This window comes from Leucopleurus acutus (genome assembly GCF_964270905.1).
Source record: "Leucopleurus acutus genome assembly, chromosome: 19".
Classification (NCBI taxonomy): Eukaryota; Metazoa; Chordata; class Mammalia; order Artiodactyla; family Delphinidae; genus Leucopleurus; species Leucopleurus acutus.
The window spans coordinates 524,829-538,280 of NC_139161.1; the positions used below are offsets into that span (position 1 = coordinate 524,829).

General features: G+C 55.9%; 1 protein-coding gene across 1 annotated transcript in view; it reads right to left on the minus strand.

Annotated features, from left to right (window-relative positions):
* PRKCA (protein kinase C alpha) overlaps positions 1–13,452 on the minus strand; it is a 362,652-nt gene that overhangs the window by 4,938 nt on the left and 344,262 nt on the right. Inside the window, exons 15-16 of the mRNA XM_082860689.1 lie at positions 9,790–9,897; positions 8,562–8,702 (exon numbers count right to left, since the gene is read on the minus strand). Coding sequence (XP_082716815.1) covers positions 8,562–8,702; positions 9,790–9,897 — 249 coding nt within the window. The remainder of the gene's footprint in view (positions 1–8,561; positions 8,703–9,789; positions 9,898–13,452) is intronic.

The following is a 13,452-nucleotide window of genomic DNA, read 5'->3' on the forward strand; positions in this document are numbered from 1 at the left end:
AGCTCCAGGCCCGTCCGTCTGTCCTGTGAACACATCACACAGCCTCTGTGCAACCACAAGGCTCAAAGGAAAGACTGACACCTTCCCCTGAGCACCTCCTGCAGAGTACTCGCAGATCACCTTCCAACGAGAATTTCTCAAAGCCAGGGCTCCACCGCCAAAGAAAAATAAAAAACAAAGTAAACGAAGAGATCCCAAGGTCTCAGAAGGGGGACCACGTGACCATCAACACGGAGGAGCCTGGGGATGGGATGATGCCTGAGGACGGGAAGTTCTGAAGCCATGTCCAGAGGAGGCTCCTCCTAAAAGGCTGCGCAGCTTGCGAAGCCCGGGGTGGTGACGCGCGGACGGAAATCCTCGGCATGTAAGCTGCGTGCCGTGACCATGGTGCTGGCGGGGGCCAAGGGGGATGGCGCAGACCGGGTCAACCCAACCCCGAGCGGGCAGGCGGCGGCAAAGAATGAAAGCTCTGTGCCTGTGAGAGGCTCTCGGCAAGCCGTGGGGGGCCGCGTCTGGAAGAGCTGAAGGCGGGGTCTGAGGATGGGCTGAGGTCCAAGGCTCAGGAGGGTATCACCCCGAGGGGGATCACACCGGACGGAAGACCCGCCCCCAAGGGGCGGGGGCAGCTCGGCTGCTTGTACGGGTTTGGCTCGATGACAGTCAGCACTTATTTTTCCACCACAGAGGGTCTCCTGGCGCTTTAAAAATGAGCGCTCCGCAACTCAGCGACATCAGGCCAGACATAGCCTCCTTCAGGTCAAATTGGAGAAGCTCTTGAACTACTTGTCTTTCAAGACGTTTGTGCAAAAAATGCAACTGTCCTCATGCCACCACCCGCGCCACCACCACCCACTGCACGGGATAATTAAACTCAGGGCCCTTTGGGTCCCTGGGGAAAAGACAAACAACGGCTTTAACCAGCTATTGTCTTTTACGGTAGAGAAGAGTCTCCCGGCCACCTGTGAGCCAGTGTCACCGGGGCCATCAGCTTGGCGGGAAATGGGTCTCGGGCGCCATCTTGGATCTGAGAGGCAGCCAGAAGAGGCCCGGGGACCGAATGGGGGGTGCGGGGGACACCAGGCAGGCTGGCGTGTCCACGGCCTCGGGGCTCTCCGCCACCTGAGGACACAGCAGGTGAAGGCAGCACTCGCTAGCTGTGAGCAGAACCCCACGGCGGTGTGTGCGCTGCCCCAGCTCCGGAGGCCACCCACACCTTTCGCCAACTGAAGCTGCCAGGATGCCCGCGGGACGTGAGGTCCCCACGACTGGTTGGGACCAAGATTCGGGGGGGAGGGCGGAGGAAGTGGCCCGAGCACGGCTGGGCCAGCATGTGCGCCCGGACAGCTCCTCTGGCCATCCCCGAGACCGGACGGCCTCCGTGTTCGCGGTGACGCACTTGACACCAGGCGGAGACCCGGGGAACGGTGGGGATGAAGCACCCAACCAGAGGCCAGGAGCCAGGGTCGGCCTGGGCAGCGCCCGTGCCTCTCTGTAAAGATAGATGGGGATGCGAACACCCACCTCCCACGGCTGTTGTGAGGTCAGAGGGACGGCATGTGTGCGACCCTTTCTAGATGACCAGGCCTGATACAGACCTACGACGCCACACGCAGCACACGTGCCCGGCGTGGAGACGGCCACTGATTACAGGCCAAGGACGAGTGGAACACTATTAACAGTCTATCTCCTGCCGTAGCTCTGGATTCAGGACTTCACTCCTCTGTTCTCTGGACGCTCCCACCCATTTGGTAAAATCATCGATGAGTAAAATGAAACCAGGAGAAAGCGAGATGGCAGACGTGTGGCAAAGCCCCGGGTGCGATCTGGGATGCGCCGCTCCCCACCCGGAGCCCCGCGTGGCACACGGTCGGTCGGTCAGCTCACAGCCTCCGCATCTTTGCGGGGGGCCGTGGGGAAGGGACGGAGCCTGAGCCGCGCTGTGGGCCTCTCGGCTGTGACTCTTACCTGGCAGAGGCCACCCAGAATGCACCACACACGTGCTGGTCTCAAGCCTGTGCCTTACACCTTGGTGTCTCGGTGACGTAGAAATTAACCTCATGGTCACCGGCGCGGGACTTAGGGTGAGTGTGAGTAGCTCGAACACGCTGCCGTTACAGAGCAAAATGCCAAACCGACCCCGGGAGAGCACGAGGGTGCAGAACAAAGCCAGAGTAAAGGTGAGCAGCGCGACGAAGGAGAGAGGAAGCTTCGCAGGGTGGGGACCGTCTGCGCCGAGGACCAGACGCAGCTGGCTCGTCTTAGGGGAACCGCCCCCGCGTCCCGAGCCCCGGTCTGGGGAGCTGACCTCAGCCCCCCGCTGTGGTCCCCGTGGAGGGGTGGTGAGGACACGGCCAGCGGTGGGCTCGTATCCCTGACTCTTCATGTAGTTAAACCAGCGGCAGAAAGGAGCGGGCGCCTCCTGGGAGGTCACGTCCACGCCAGGGAACCGTCCAGCGAGTGGGCTGGGCCGCCGGGCGGCAGCTGGGGTCTGCCCTTCCTAAGATCAGCATGCTGGGCGGGGGGCCTCCGTGCAGGGCCAGCACAGCAGGAGCGCACGCCAAGGGTTATGGGAGGAAGTGAGGTTAGTTTGCGCATTGCGTCACCCAAGGTTCTGGAGATGTGCTCACCGAAGGCCTGGACGCCCACTGAAGCCAGTGCATTTTGGTGCAGAAAGTCTGGAGAAGGAGAATGGGCAGAGGAGAGGATTTGGAAAACAGTCAGTGCCCGGCCTGGGGACAAAAGGAAAGGAGCGGGCCCCACGCAAAGGAGGCCCCACGCCCATGTGAGCAACGTAGGGACAAGGTGTATAGGTTCGTGCACGCGCACAGCTTTCTGGAAGGTTACGGAAATGTCAAGTGGGCAGCGGGAGCGGTCCCTGGTGAGAGGGAGATCCCGCCTTTCCATTTTATATCCTTCTCTACTGCTTAACCGTCTCTTTCACCGCAAGGAGACTGTATTTTAACAATAATTTTTTTAAAAGGGACTGGGGCCTCTTTCACCTCCTGCCAGCGTTCCCTGGAGACAGGCCCTATTTTCTCAGACAAAATTAAACAGGGCTCCCCTCACCTGCCGCCTCAGAGCACCTCTCAGGAAAGGCCACTTCTGGCCTGGAGGCGGCTTTGAAGACGGACACACTAAATGGTTAGGTTCCTGCAGGTGAGAGCCCCGTGTGGTTGAGGGCAAAGGTTCTGGCTTGCCGTGGCCTGTACCCTCTGCAACGAGAACACGCACGCCGCCTGGTCTTTCTTTACACGCACGGCCAGCTTCAAGGCGCTCAAGGCCGCTTTTCCAAGAGTGGCTGTTGTCATGCCCAGCGTCCCGGCGCCTTCACTCCGGACCATGGGTACCGGACTGGTCCATTCCCTCGGCCAGAGGCCCGCAGGGCCTGCATTGCCCGTGACTCCCCGCCGGCAGCTCCCTGAGCCTTGCGAGAGGGCTACTTATTCATACTGATAATTACTCAAAAGCCTCATTTCTTCCCATTTCTCTTTCAAGCAGAAAAGCATCTGGGAGCATAATTACCAAGGAATAGGAAGACATCCTGCCTCCAATTAACCAAGGAGAAGGTGCTCTTACGTGGGTTCCAAGGCTTAAGTCCCACCTCAGCACATCATAATACGGCAGATTCTAGTCTCCCAAGGCTGGTTAGTGTCCGTATGTTGTCAGAGAAGCTCCCTGAGCCTTGAGAATCTTGATTTTAATTAGCATCACTGCTGTTGGTTCCACGGAAAGGTCAAGAGGATGAACCCCACCTGCCACCTGGGAGAACTGATTAGATGCGGCCCGAGGCTGCCGTCCACTCCAGGGTCTTGTTCTCCTGTGACCTGGAGAGCTGCTACCCTGTACAAATAGCTTCTCAGAGCAATTATCCAAAGGATACAGTGCCATGGGGTGCCCTTAGTTCTAGGAAACACCTATGGAATTATTTAGGTGTAAGTCTGCAACTTACTTTCAAATGGTTCAGAAAAGAAAATATGTACATGTGTGTCCTCGCCTACACGCCCTCACAGAGGTGCAGAGGAAGAATGACACAGGGAATGTGCTGAAATGGTAGCACTGAGGGAATGTGGGTGAAGGGGAGGCAGCAATTCTTTACACTGCCTTTGCAACTCTTCCGCAAGTCTGAAATTAATAATTATTTCAAAATAAATAAAAAATATTAAAGAGAATACTGCATTAACTTTGATAATCAAACCATCATCAAACTATCTAAACAAACTAATGACCCTGTGAGAAAAAGGGCTTTGAGGCCATCAGGGAAATGAACCTGACTGTGAATCTCACCGCAGACCCGAGGAAAGTCCTTCTCTTCCTTTTTCTGTCTCTTTTTGATAAAATAACGACAGCAATTTCCCAAGAAAGCCTACCTGAGATAGACAGGCCTATCTCTAAAGTGCTCTGCTCACCCATCAATCCTGGATACACTTCTCAGTGTTCACTTCGTAGATTAATTTCTAATAAGCATTTCAGTACAGGGGGCGCTTCTGGCCGGCCTGTGAACTAGCTCTTCTGCTCGTTGGTGCCAATGGATAGAATCCAAAAAGGGAAGCACCAATTACCTCTCTGCTGCCGACGCTTGCGGAGACTGCTATTCCTCGTGGGTGGGCTGAACGGAGATGCGAAGGCTCTTCTTGGGCATTTTATTCACATGAATAATAAATCAGGACAAACGCCTACAAAATTCAGAGTGACGCTGGCTCAGGATCTCGGCTCGCGTGTGCCTCTGAGGGCAGCCTGCAGGGAGTAAGATGCAGGCCTTCTATGGTTTCAGGAAAAGCAAACAGGAAGGGCTTTCCTTCTGCGGGGGGTGCTCAGGACGCTGGGCCATCGTCCTTTCGTGGGACCTCCTCCTTCACAGAGAGGCAAGTAAAGAGAAAACTGAAACCAGCTTGCCTTGTGCTTTTGTTCCACAGGGAGGAAGGGATGCTGCGGAGCTGCTAACACCCTCCAGGAGAGCATCACAGCACAGCTGTCTGCTTTTGTTTTGGCTTCAGTTCTTCCAAAGAAACCAGCACGCGAGGATGGGCCCGCTTTCTAGCAAATCATCTTCACCTTCACAGTCGCACACGGGACACGGATTCTCCCACCGTGGGGGGCCGCAGGGCAGGCTCCCGACTCCCTCTTGGAGCTGGTGCACCCCCGAGCCTCCAGACTCGCCCCTCTCGGGGGGAAGGCCACAGTTCCACCCGCCTGACACCGTCACCCCTCTCCCCGCCCTCCTTCACGTGTGGCCTTGAACAGAACCCTGGCTGCCACTGCACTGCAGACCCACCCTTAGTGTTGCCGTGGATGGAACGTTCTGCTGGAGCCTCTTCGTGGACCCAGTGCGTGGCGCCATGCACTGGGACGGTGGAGCCCACATCTGGCAGCACGTTGCTGCAGCTTCCGGGAGACGGGAAGGTGAGCAAAGCCAGGGCACCGTGGGAGCCCCGACCCTCCAGGGAAGCGCTGGCTGCCCACTGGCACGGTAGCTCAGCCGAGGGAAGTCAGTGACTCTGCAACGAGCTTTCACTGGAGGGTCCAAAACGAAAGTAAAAACTAAAACAAACACGAGACTCCCAAGCTTACAGGCAAGCCTGATCTCCCGACAACTGCGGGCACCTGCTGCTGGCGTTCACCGTAACCAAGGCCTTGATTTCGCGGGACCCAGGGGCCAACAGTCCTTAATACGGTAAGTCTCAGGGAAACTGATTCCCCAGCACTTGCTACAAACGCATCGAGCAGACTTCACCCAGACAGACACGGTAGCCCGCCAGGGCTATAAACACTGCTCAGAGGAGGAGAGCTGCTCTCGGCGTCGGGTTCACTGCACGCGCTAAGGAAGAGCCTCTGGCAGAAACATCTGCCTGACGGGTTTCTCAGCAGCGAAAGCCAGGCTGGTGCCACCGCATCTCTCTCTAAACAACACTGCCCGTCAGAGAGCACGCAGCTCCGGGTTTTATCTAGAAACTCTTTTGACTCTGTAATTGGCTCTGGGTGAGGGAACTACACTTTCCCCCGAGAAAGCCGGGAACCCCTCTCGCGGAGTAACTCAGAGGCCGTCGGGTCTCCTCTGCTGCTGCCGTGTCAAGCCCCGCGTGTCTGGCAGCCTCGACGGCAGCGTGCCGTACGCTGCTTCCTGCAGGTGGGAACGGCCACTACTGCTCCTGGCACGTGGTCTTGCCGCCCCAGCGCAGTGTCCCGGGAGACCGCTGAGATGCCCCTTCCTGAGACGAGGGCCTCACTCTGCGGCCGTGCAGGGGGCTTGCTGTAGGGATGAGCTCCCCAGGGGCCAGAACCCTCCAACCTGTCCCCATGCCCTTGACGCTCTTCCGCTTTGGGACAAAAAGTCTGCTGCTTGTTCCGTGGCCGCTCGCACCCACCGTGGTTTCCGCTTCCCGCCTCTCCCATCCCCTGTCCTTCTGCATTTTCTCCCAGCTTCTTCCTTTTCTGTGTCCAGACTCCCCAGCACAACGTGGGTTTCTGCCTGGGCCGTCTCACTGCGAGCAGATGAGCTCTCACCAGACAGGCCCTTCGCACGAATCCATCCGTTTTAGGGCCTTGGTCCATGATTTCCACGTCTGTTTGTGAGTTCGGGGGCTGTTTCTTCACAGCCAGATGCAGTTTATTCTTTTTTAAAAATTTAACCAGCACTCGGTTGAACAATGACCAGACAGCAGCAGCGTTCCAGGAATAAATAAATACACTCCCCGCCCCAGACCCGGCTCCCAGCTCAACTGCCTGCCACGGGCTGTGACCACGCGGTCCAGTGAGTTCTGTGGCCCACGGGGAATGGTGCATTCTTGGCTGTCGGAGCCAAGGACCCTCTGGCTTCCCCTCATCTGAGTTCAGGGCCACCGTTGCCATAGGTGGGAAGCTATGAGAAGACACAACTTCTTCTGCCAGTGAGGTGGGAATAAGCAGAAAAGGAAGATGGATAAATCACGGTTGACTTCGCTGCATGGAGTCTTCTTCTGCAACGTGACTGACAAGTAGCTGCGTTTTGCTCGACAGGCAGAGCAGGGTCAGCGTGCGTCTCTACGTTGTTCCTGTACAGAAACTAAGCTGTGTGTAGGCTGCTACTGTACACCTTTCATACTTTACTTAAGAAGGCTAAAGAGATATGAAAGGGAAGAAAGAAAATCCCTAACAATATTCCTCTGAGACCGCCGGCAGCGCCATTTATCACTGTCTTCATCTTCCTCCCTCTTAACACCAGGTTTTGTAACCTGGAGGGCCGGCATCCTCTCCTAGGAGAGCCTCCCGACTCAGGGCCCAGAACTGGCTGCAGAGAAGACGGCGCCGAGGAGACATAAGGCCCCTCCTTGAAACGCCAACTCAGGAGGAAGTCAACTGACCCGATTCATTTTAGGTTTTCTTCGGTTTGTGCTAAAAGTATCTTGGAAAAATAAAATCCGTGGGCTCGCCACCAGCAGGAGGAGAGGCCACATAAGCACATTGGATGAGAAAGCTGCCGCTCTAAGAATAAGCCCTGAGCCGCCCAGCCGGTGCCCTAGCGCCCCGGGAGGGTCCCCTTAGCCAGCTCACGGGCACCTGTCAGACGAGACGGATTTGGGCCGCGTCACCACTGGGGTGCTTCTGAAGCCGACTGTGGTGCAAAGCTGCTACCCGGTGCTCTCGGGAGCCCACCCCATCCTGGCCGAGACGGGGCGGAGCCGGAAGGCATGGATACACCCGGCCCTCAGAAACGGGGTGCGGGGCAAAGCGGGACTGCCTGGGAGGCACGGCAGGGCCACACGGGGGGGGTGAGTGAGGGGGCAGACGTCTTACAGACCCTCGGTTTATCTCCAGAGGCATAGACGTGAAGACGAGCCACTGTGCAATGGGGAAAGGATCGCGGGCCACAACACCGAAGTCTGCACCCTGGTTCCACCACCCACCGGCTGTGTGTCCTCCAGCAAGTGACTCAGCCTCTCTGTGCCACAGGGTTCTCAACTGTAAACTGGGGACAACTGTAGCTACCTCACCGGGTCGCTGTGAGGGCTAAATGAACGAATCTGTAAAGCACTGAGAGCAGGGAGGGCCTGGGGCGTAGTGTTTGCCAAATAAACGCAAAAAAAACCCAAACCCCAAACAAACGGGAGCCTCCAGAAGTCAGACAGGACGTGTCTGAACAAAGGCAGCAGTGCCGGCGATGCCAGCGGGCACACAGCCCCCGCGGCAGGGCTGGCCAGCGTGGGAACCGCGCCCGGGCCGCCGGGGGCCAGCTGAGGCCCAGTTACGCTGCAGGGCTCCCGCCGGGCGAGGCCAAGCCAGGAGAGCTGCAGCGGACGGGGTCCTGCCGAGGACTCAGCGCAAGGACGACAGCCACGTGGGGCGCACGAGGCCTGGGCCCCGAAGCCGACCTGCCCCGGTCCTTGCGTCATCCAGGGGACTCTGCTGCCCTCTTTGGGGCACAGGTGCCACAGGCTCCCCTGACGCTCAAGGTCAGCTCAGACCTCGCACGCGAGGGGCCAGGCTGGGGCCTGCAGAGGCCGGCGGTCAGCAGCCTCCTCTCTGCCGACAAAGCCCCGGGGATCGGGGGAAACAGGGCTCGGGAAACGGCCGCGGCCCCGACTCACCACTTTGGGCTTGAAGGGCGGCTGGACCTCCCTGTTCTCCAGCTTCTCCCAGTCGATCCTCCGGAAGAAGGTGTGTTCCCGCACGTCCCGCTCTCCCTCGGGCCCGCAGCCCAGCCGCTTGCCGGGGTGTTTGGTCATCAGCTAGAAAGTGGGAGGAGAGAGAGCTCTCACGTGGAGCATGGTAACCTGGTGACTGCAGTTGACAGTCCTGGATAGTACAACTGAGTCTGCTGACCGCAGGACAGAAGCAGCCTCACCAAAAAAAAAAAGGTGATGTGAGGTGACGGATGTATTAACTCAACTGTGGGAGTCCTTTCACACTGTACACATACATCAAACCATCACAGTGTGTGCTTTAAATGTATTACCATTTGTCAATTACACCTCAATAAAGCTGAAAAAAAAGAAAGAGAAACAGAAAGATCCCCTCAAAAACCAGGGTAAAAGGGAATGCCAGGTCCAGCGCCCGCTCTATTGCTGCGCTGCCCCCAGCCCTGACGGCAGGGATGCCTGGACCACGTCTTAGGATGCTCTGAGTGACGCCGACTCACACAATGGGGACACGGGTGGGCCTTTCTACAGTGATTTCTGTGATAAGGAAACAGGGAAGCAATCTGCACCCACAGCAAACACAAGAAGAATTTAAGTAGCCGTCTCTATATACTGTTTCAGGAGCTGCCATTCTCTATGTGCATTAAGAACACATACATAAAAGGGCACGCAATTGCTAAAAACTGTGTGTGCCGGAAGTATCACAGGCCAGTATCACACAGGATGCTATATAACAAGCAGCACATGCCTATTTACTGCCCGGACCAAGATACCCTCAGAGACTCATGGTTCGGAAAAAACAATGCTGTCACAAGAAGGGTGACGAGTTGGGGCTTCCCTGGTGGTGCAGTGCTTAAGAGTCCGCCTGCCGATGCAGGGGATGCGGGTTCGTGCCCTGGTACGGGAGGATCCCACATGCCGCAGAGCAGCTGGGCCCGTGAGCCATGGCTGCTGGGCCTGCGCGTCCGGAGCCTGTGCTCCGCAACGGGAAAGGCCACAGCAGTGAGAGGCCCGCATACCACAAAAAAAAAAAAAAAAAAAAAGCGTGACGAGTTAACTGCAAACCCAGTGGCGTGGGCATGTGGTCCCCCCACAGTGCCTCTTAGAACCGTCTGGATGGCATCTCCCCAATGGACCCTCTTGTCCACGGCCACCAAAGGAACCCAAGCCTACCTACCCCTTTGCAGATGGAGACGGCCTCCCTGGACAAGGACTTCGGGTACGAGACGTTGTGCTCCATGATGGACTGAAACAACTCGTCTTCATCCTCGCCATCAAACGGAGGCTGCGCCGGAAGAGAGGGGGAGGGGGCGCCTAGGCTGAGCGATTCCACACCTCGCCGTGGCGCCTGCACACCCAACCCAGCACCGGGAAACAGAGCGGGCCTCTCCCACATGCACGCGGCAGGCTGCAGGCTTAGCTCGATGACCTCGCGGGCTGTCTTTCATCAGGTTGGCGGTCGGGTGTGTTTTTCATTTTCTCCTCTGTCCCTTGCCTCGCTCTGGGCAGCCCCAAACACTCTTCAGGGAAGGTGTTTTTGAGTCATGTTTTTAAGGATTTGCAAATAAGTTACAATTAACCCATTAATCTTGTAATTACGTGTTAAACAATCTCACTATGATCAAGTGAGGTTACAGATGGCCTTGCGTTCAGAAGGTGCGCGAGGGTGGAGAAGGCGGATGCCTTTGGGTTCTGAACCTGGGGTGAAGGGGACGCAGAACACGGGCATAGAGGGCTCTCCCCAGGCCCAGGAATCCACACCTGGGCCCTCTGCTCTGTCGGGGGCCTGCCGCCGGCACGGTGGCGGTGACGGGGGCTTGCCATCCCCTGGGCACCTCTCTGTCCTCTTCTACTGCGTTTGCAATCCCCACCTGGACAGTGGGGGGCACGGCAGCACGGGGGCAGCTCACGGCTTTAAAGCCAGGTGGCTCTGGATCAGAACGCGGGCCCTGCCGCCTCCTAGCTGGGTGTCCATGGGCAAGTGACCCACCTCTTTCGTTCGCAGTTTTCCAATTTGTAAAACAGGGCTCCCTGGTGAGTCTAAAGTGTCTGAGATTTTGTCTCGTGCCCAGTGAGTGCCCAGTGAAGGGTGCGGGGTGCCGATGCTGGTATTGGCCGAGGGCCAGCGCGGAGGCCGGTCCCCCTGCCCATCCCACCGCTTCTCTGCCTGACAGCATCAACCTACTTCTCCTGAGCACCTGTTCCGTGACGCCTGCAAAACAGGCAGTTATTTTCAAATCACGACGTATAGCGTGGAGTTCCTTGTTTTTCACTGGCCGTTGCCCCCCCACATTTTCTCTGTAGCTACCCGTGCTCCCGGTCAGGCTAACGCCGTGAGGTGACACATCGTCGGAGACGGACTCGTGTGTCCAGGGCACATATATACCTGCTTCCAGCGTTGTCTTCTAATAACTGACACTTCTACCAACATCTCTGTGCACATCACTGTTTCCTCCCTGACTTCCTAAGAATAACTCCCAGGTGTGGGATGATGTGAACATTCTGATGGTTCCCGTTCAATCTCTCCAGGTCGCCCCGGGAGCACCCTCCCAGGTCACTGCTTGCTTTCAGGCCCTGGTGCTGAAGGCCGGTCAACGGTGGAGCATTACAGTCACATGCACCTTCCCCCCCAGCGACGGAGCCTGGGGACCCAGGGGTGATGTGCGGTGCAGTCCTCGCATACAGGACCATTTTGGATGGCTTCCCTTCCCTCTTTCCCCCATCCCTGTGTTACAGTTTTAGATTTCTACACATCTGGACTCACTGTTTCAAGCTAAGCTACCTGCTAACTAAAGACCTGGCTTGGTGTAAAAAAATTTCTGAACGGGGAGTGCTCTCCTTGGTGATGTGTAATTTGTGGATTTTAAATAGGCAAGTGAGGGGTGAGGTTCACGCTTCCCAGAATGGTTCCGGAATCACTGACTAGTCAGTGGTCACGGGGGCCCTGCCATGGTCATGTACAGATCACTGATGCGGGGTGGGGGGGAGTACCCAGGGACAATTCTGGCTGAAGTTCTGGGATAAAGGACTCGTTACCGAGGCACCAGGAATGGAGACCAAGCATAAGTGACCCTGGCGGGAAGGCACATAAGAGGAGAGGGCTGGGTGCTTTGTGACGAATGCCCGGACGCTCTGAGCAGCAAGATGCTCGTTACAGGGCCGGGTAAATACGATTATGCTCGAACGTAATCTTATTTGTCAAGCGATCCAGGAGCTGCAGGAAGACTCAGGGTGTTCTACACTCCACTGCCCCCCGGCCTGCGGACAGCAAATAAAGCAAATGAGAAGAAAACTGCAATAAACTGTCTTCTCTTCCCTGCTCAACTTCAGCCCTCTGTGATTAAAGAGGATACACTTGGACCTCAACCCCATCGACAAGTTGATAATTAATCTCCCTTTTCAATAAGGACATCCATTCCCTGTAGCTTGTGGGCGTGATCTGAGCAGAGCCTTCATTATCCTTTCTGGGCTGAGTCACGGCCCAGGAACATGTTTAAATTTGCCCTGAGGAGTCATCAGGACTTAAGAAGGGGGTTCTGAAATGAAAACCCCGTGTTTATGGCAGGCGGGGTAGAGAGTTAGAGGACCCGCAGCTGGGCCCGACGACACTGCATCCCAATGTGGGATGCTTTTCAAATGCCGTATTTAAGGAGTGTCGCCATTTTCACGTGACTCTGAATGAAAGCAGGGCTTGTTTCCTGGACTCCAGAGTCAGAACGTTTGAGTGGGGTCTCGAGGGGAACTCAGCTTTCTGCGCCTTTGCGAACAGATAGCTCCCACGGGGGCAAACAATTCAGTCAAATTTTACTGTCAAAATGCCAAGGAGGGGAAATTAACTTAAGGTGCAGGCGATCTGTGTTCTGCCAGCGGCTGTCTCGCTGACAATGGTTCTACGGAACTGGCTTTTCTGTGTTTGCACACGGAAGTATATAGCCTTAAGAAGAATGGTTCCTTGGGGGAAGAAACCTAAATAAATAATACACAAACCACTTTTTAAATATCAAGTCTCAACATCATTGAGAAAAAAAGACCAAATATAGGTGGAACCTCATCTTTTAATACTTAAAAGACAACTTTAGTATCTATATGATGTAAGACACAACGAAAGAGAGAAAGGAGAGACCACGGGGGTCTCCCAGCCCAGAGGGAAAGCCAATGGTCTCGCGATGGTCTCCACGGCCCGGGGCCTGGTGCCCTCTCTTCCTCTCTGATCTCAGCCTCCTACTCCATCTCTAGCTCACTCCACTCCAGCCACATGGGCGGCTTCCTCTCCGTTCCTTAAGTGTAAAGCTGTGCACTCCCACCCCAGGGCCTTTGCACTGGCTGTTCCCTCTGTCTGGAATGCTCTTCCCCCCGGATGTGCACGTGGACATCCTCTCACTTCCTTCTGGTCTTAACTTTATCTTCTATGTGAGGCCCTCCCTGGCGCTCCGAGCTAAAACTTCAACCCTCCCCCAACACTCTACGTCCTTCTGCTCTGTTACTTTTCTTCTTAGCTTATCACTGTTACAGTCCACCAACTGCAGATCAAAAATGAAATAAAAGTCCAAAACGGTTTAAAAAGCAAAACTTGGGAATTCCCTGGTGGTCCAGTGGTTAGGACTCCACGCTTTCACTGCCAAGGGCCCAGGATCGATCCCTGGTCGGGGAACTAAGATCCCACAAGCCGTGCGGTGTGGCCCAAAATAAATATAAAATAAATAAATAAAAAGCAAAACTTGAATTTGCCGCATACCAACAGATACTTAAATAACACTTATATTGCAATTACAACTAGGCACATAGCATTTATATTGTGTTAGGTACACTGAGTAACAGCAGGATGAGGTAAAGTGGACGG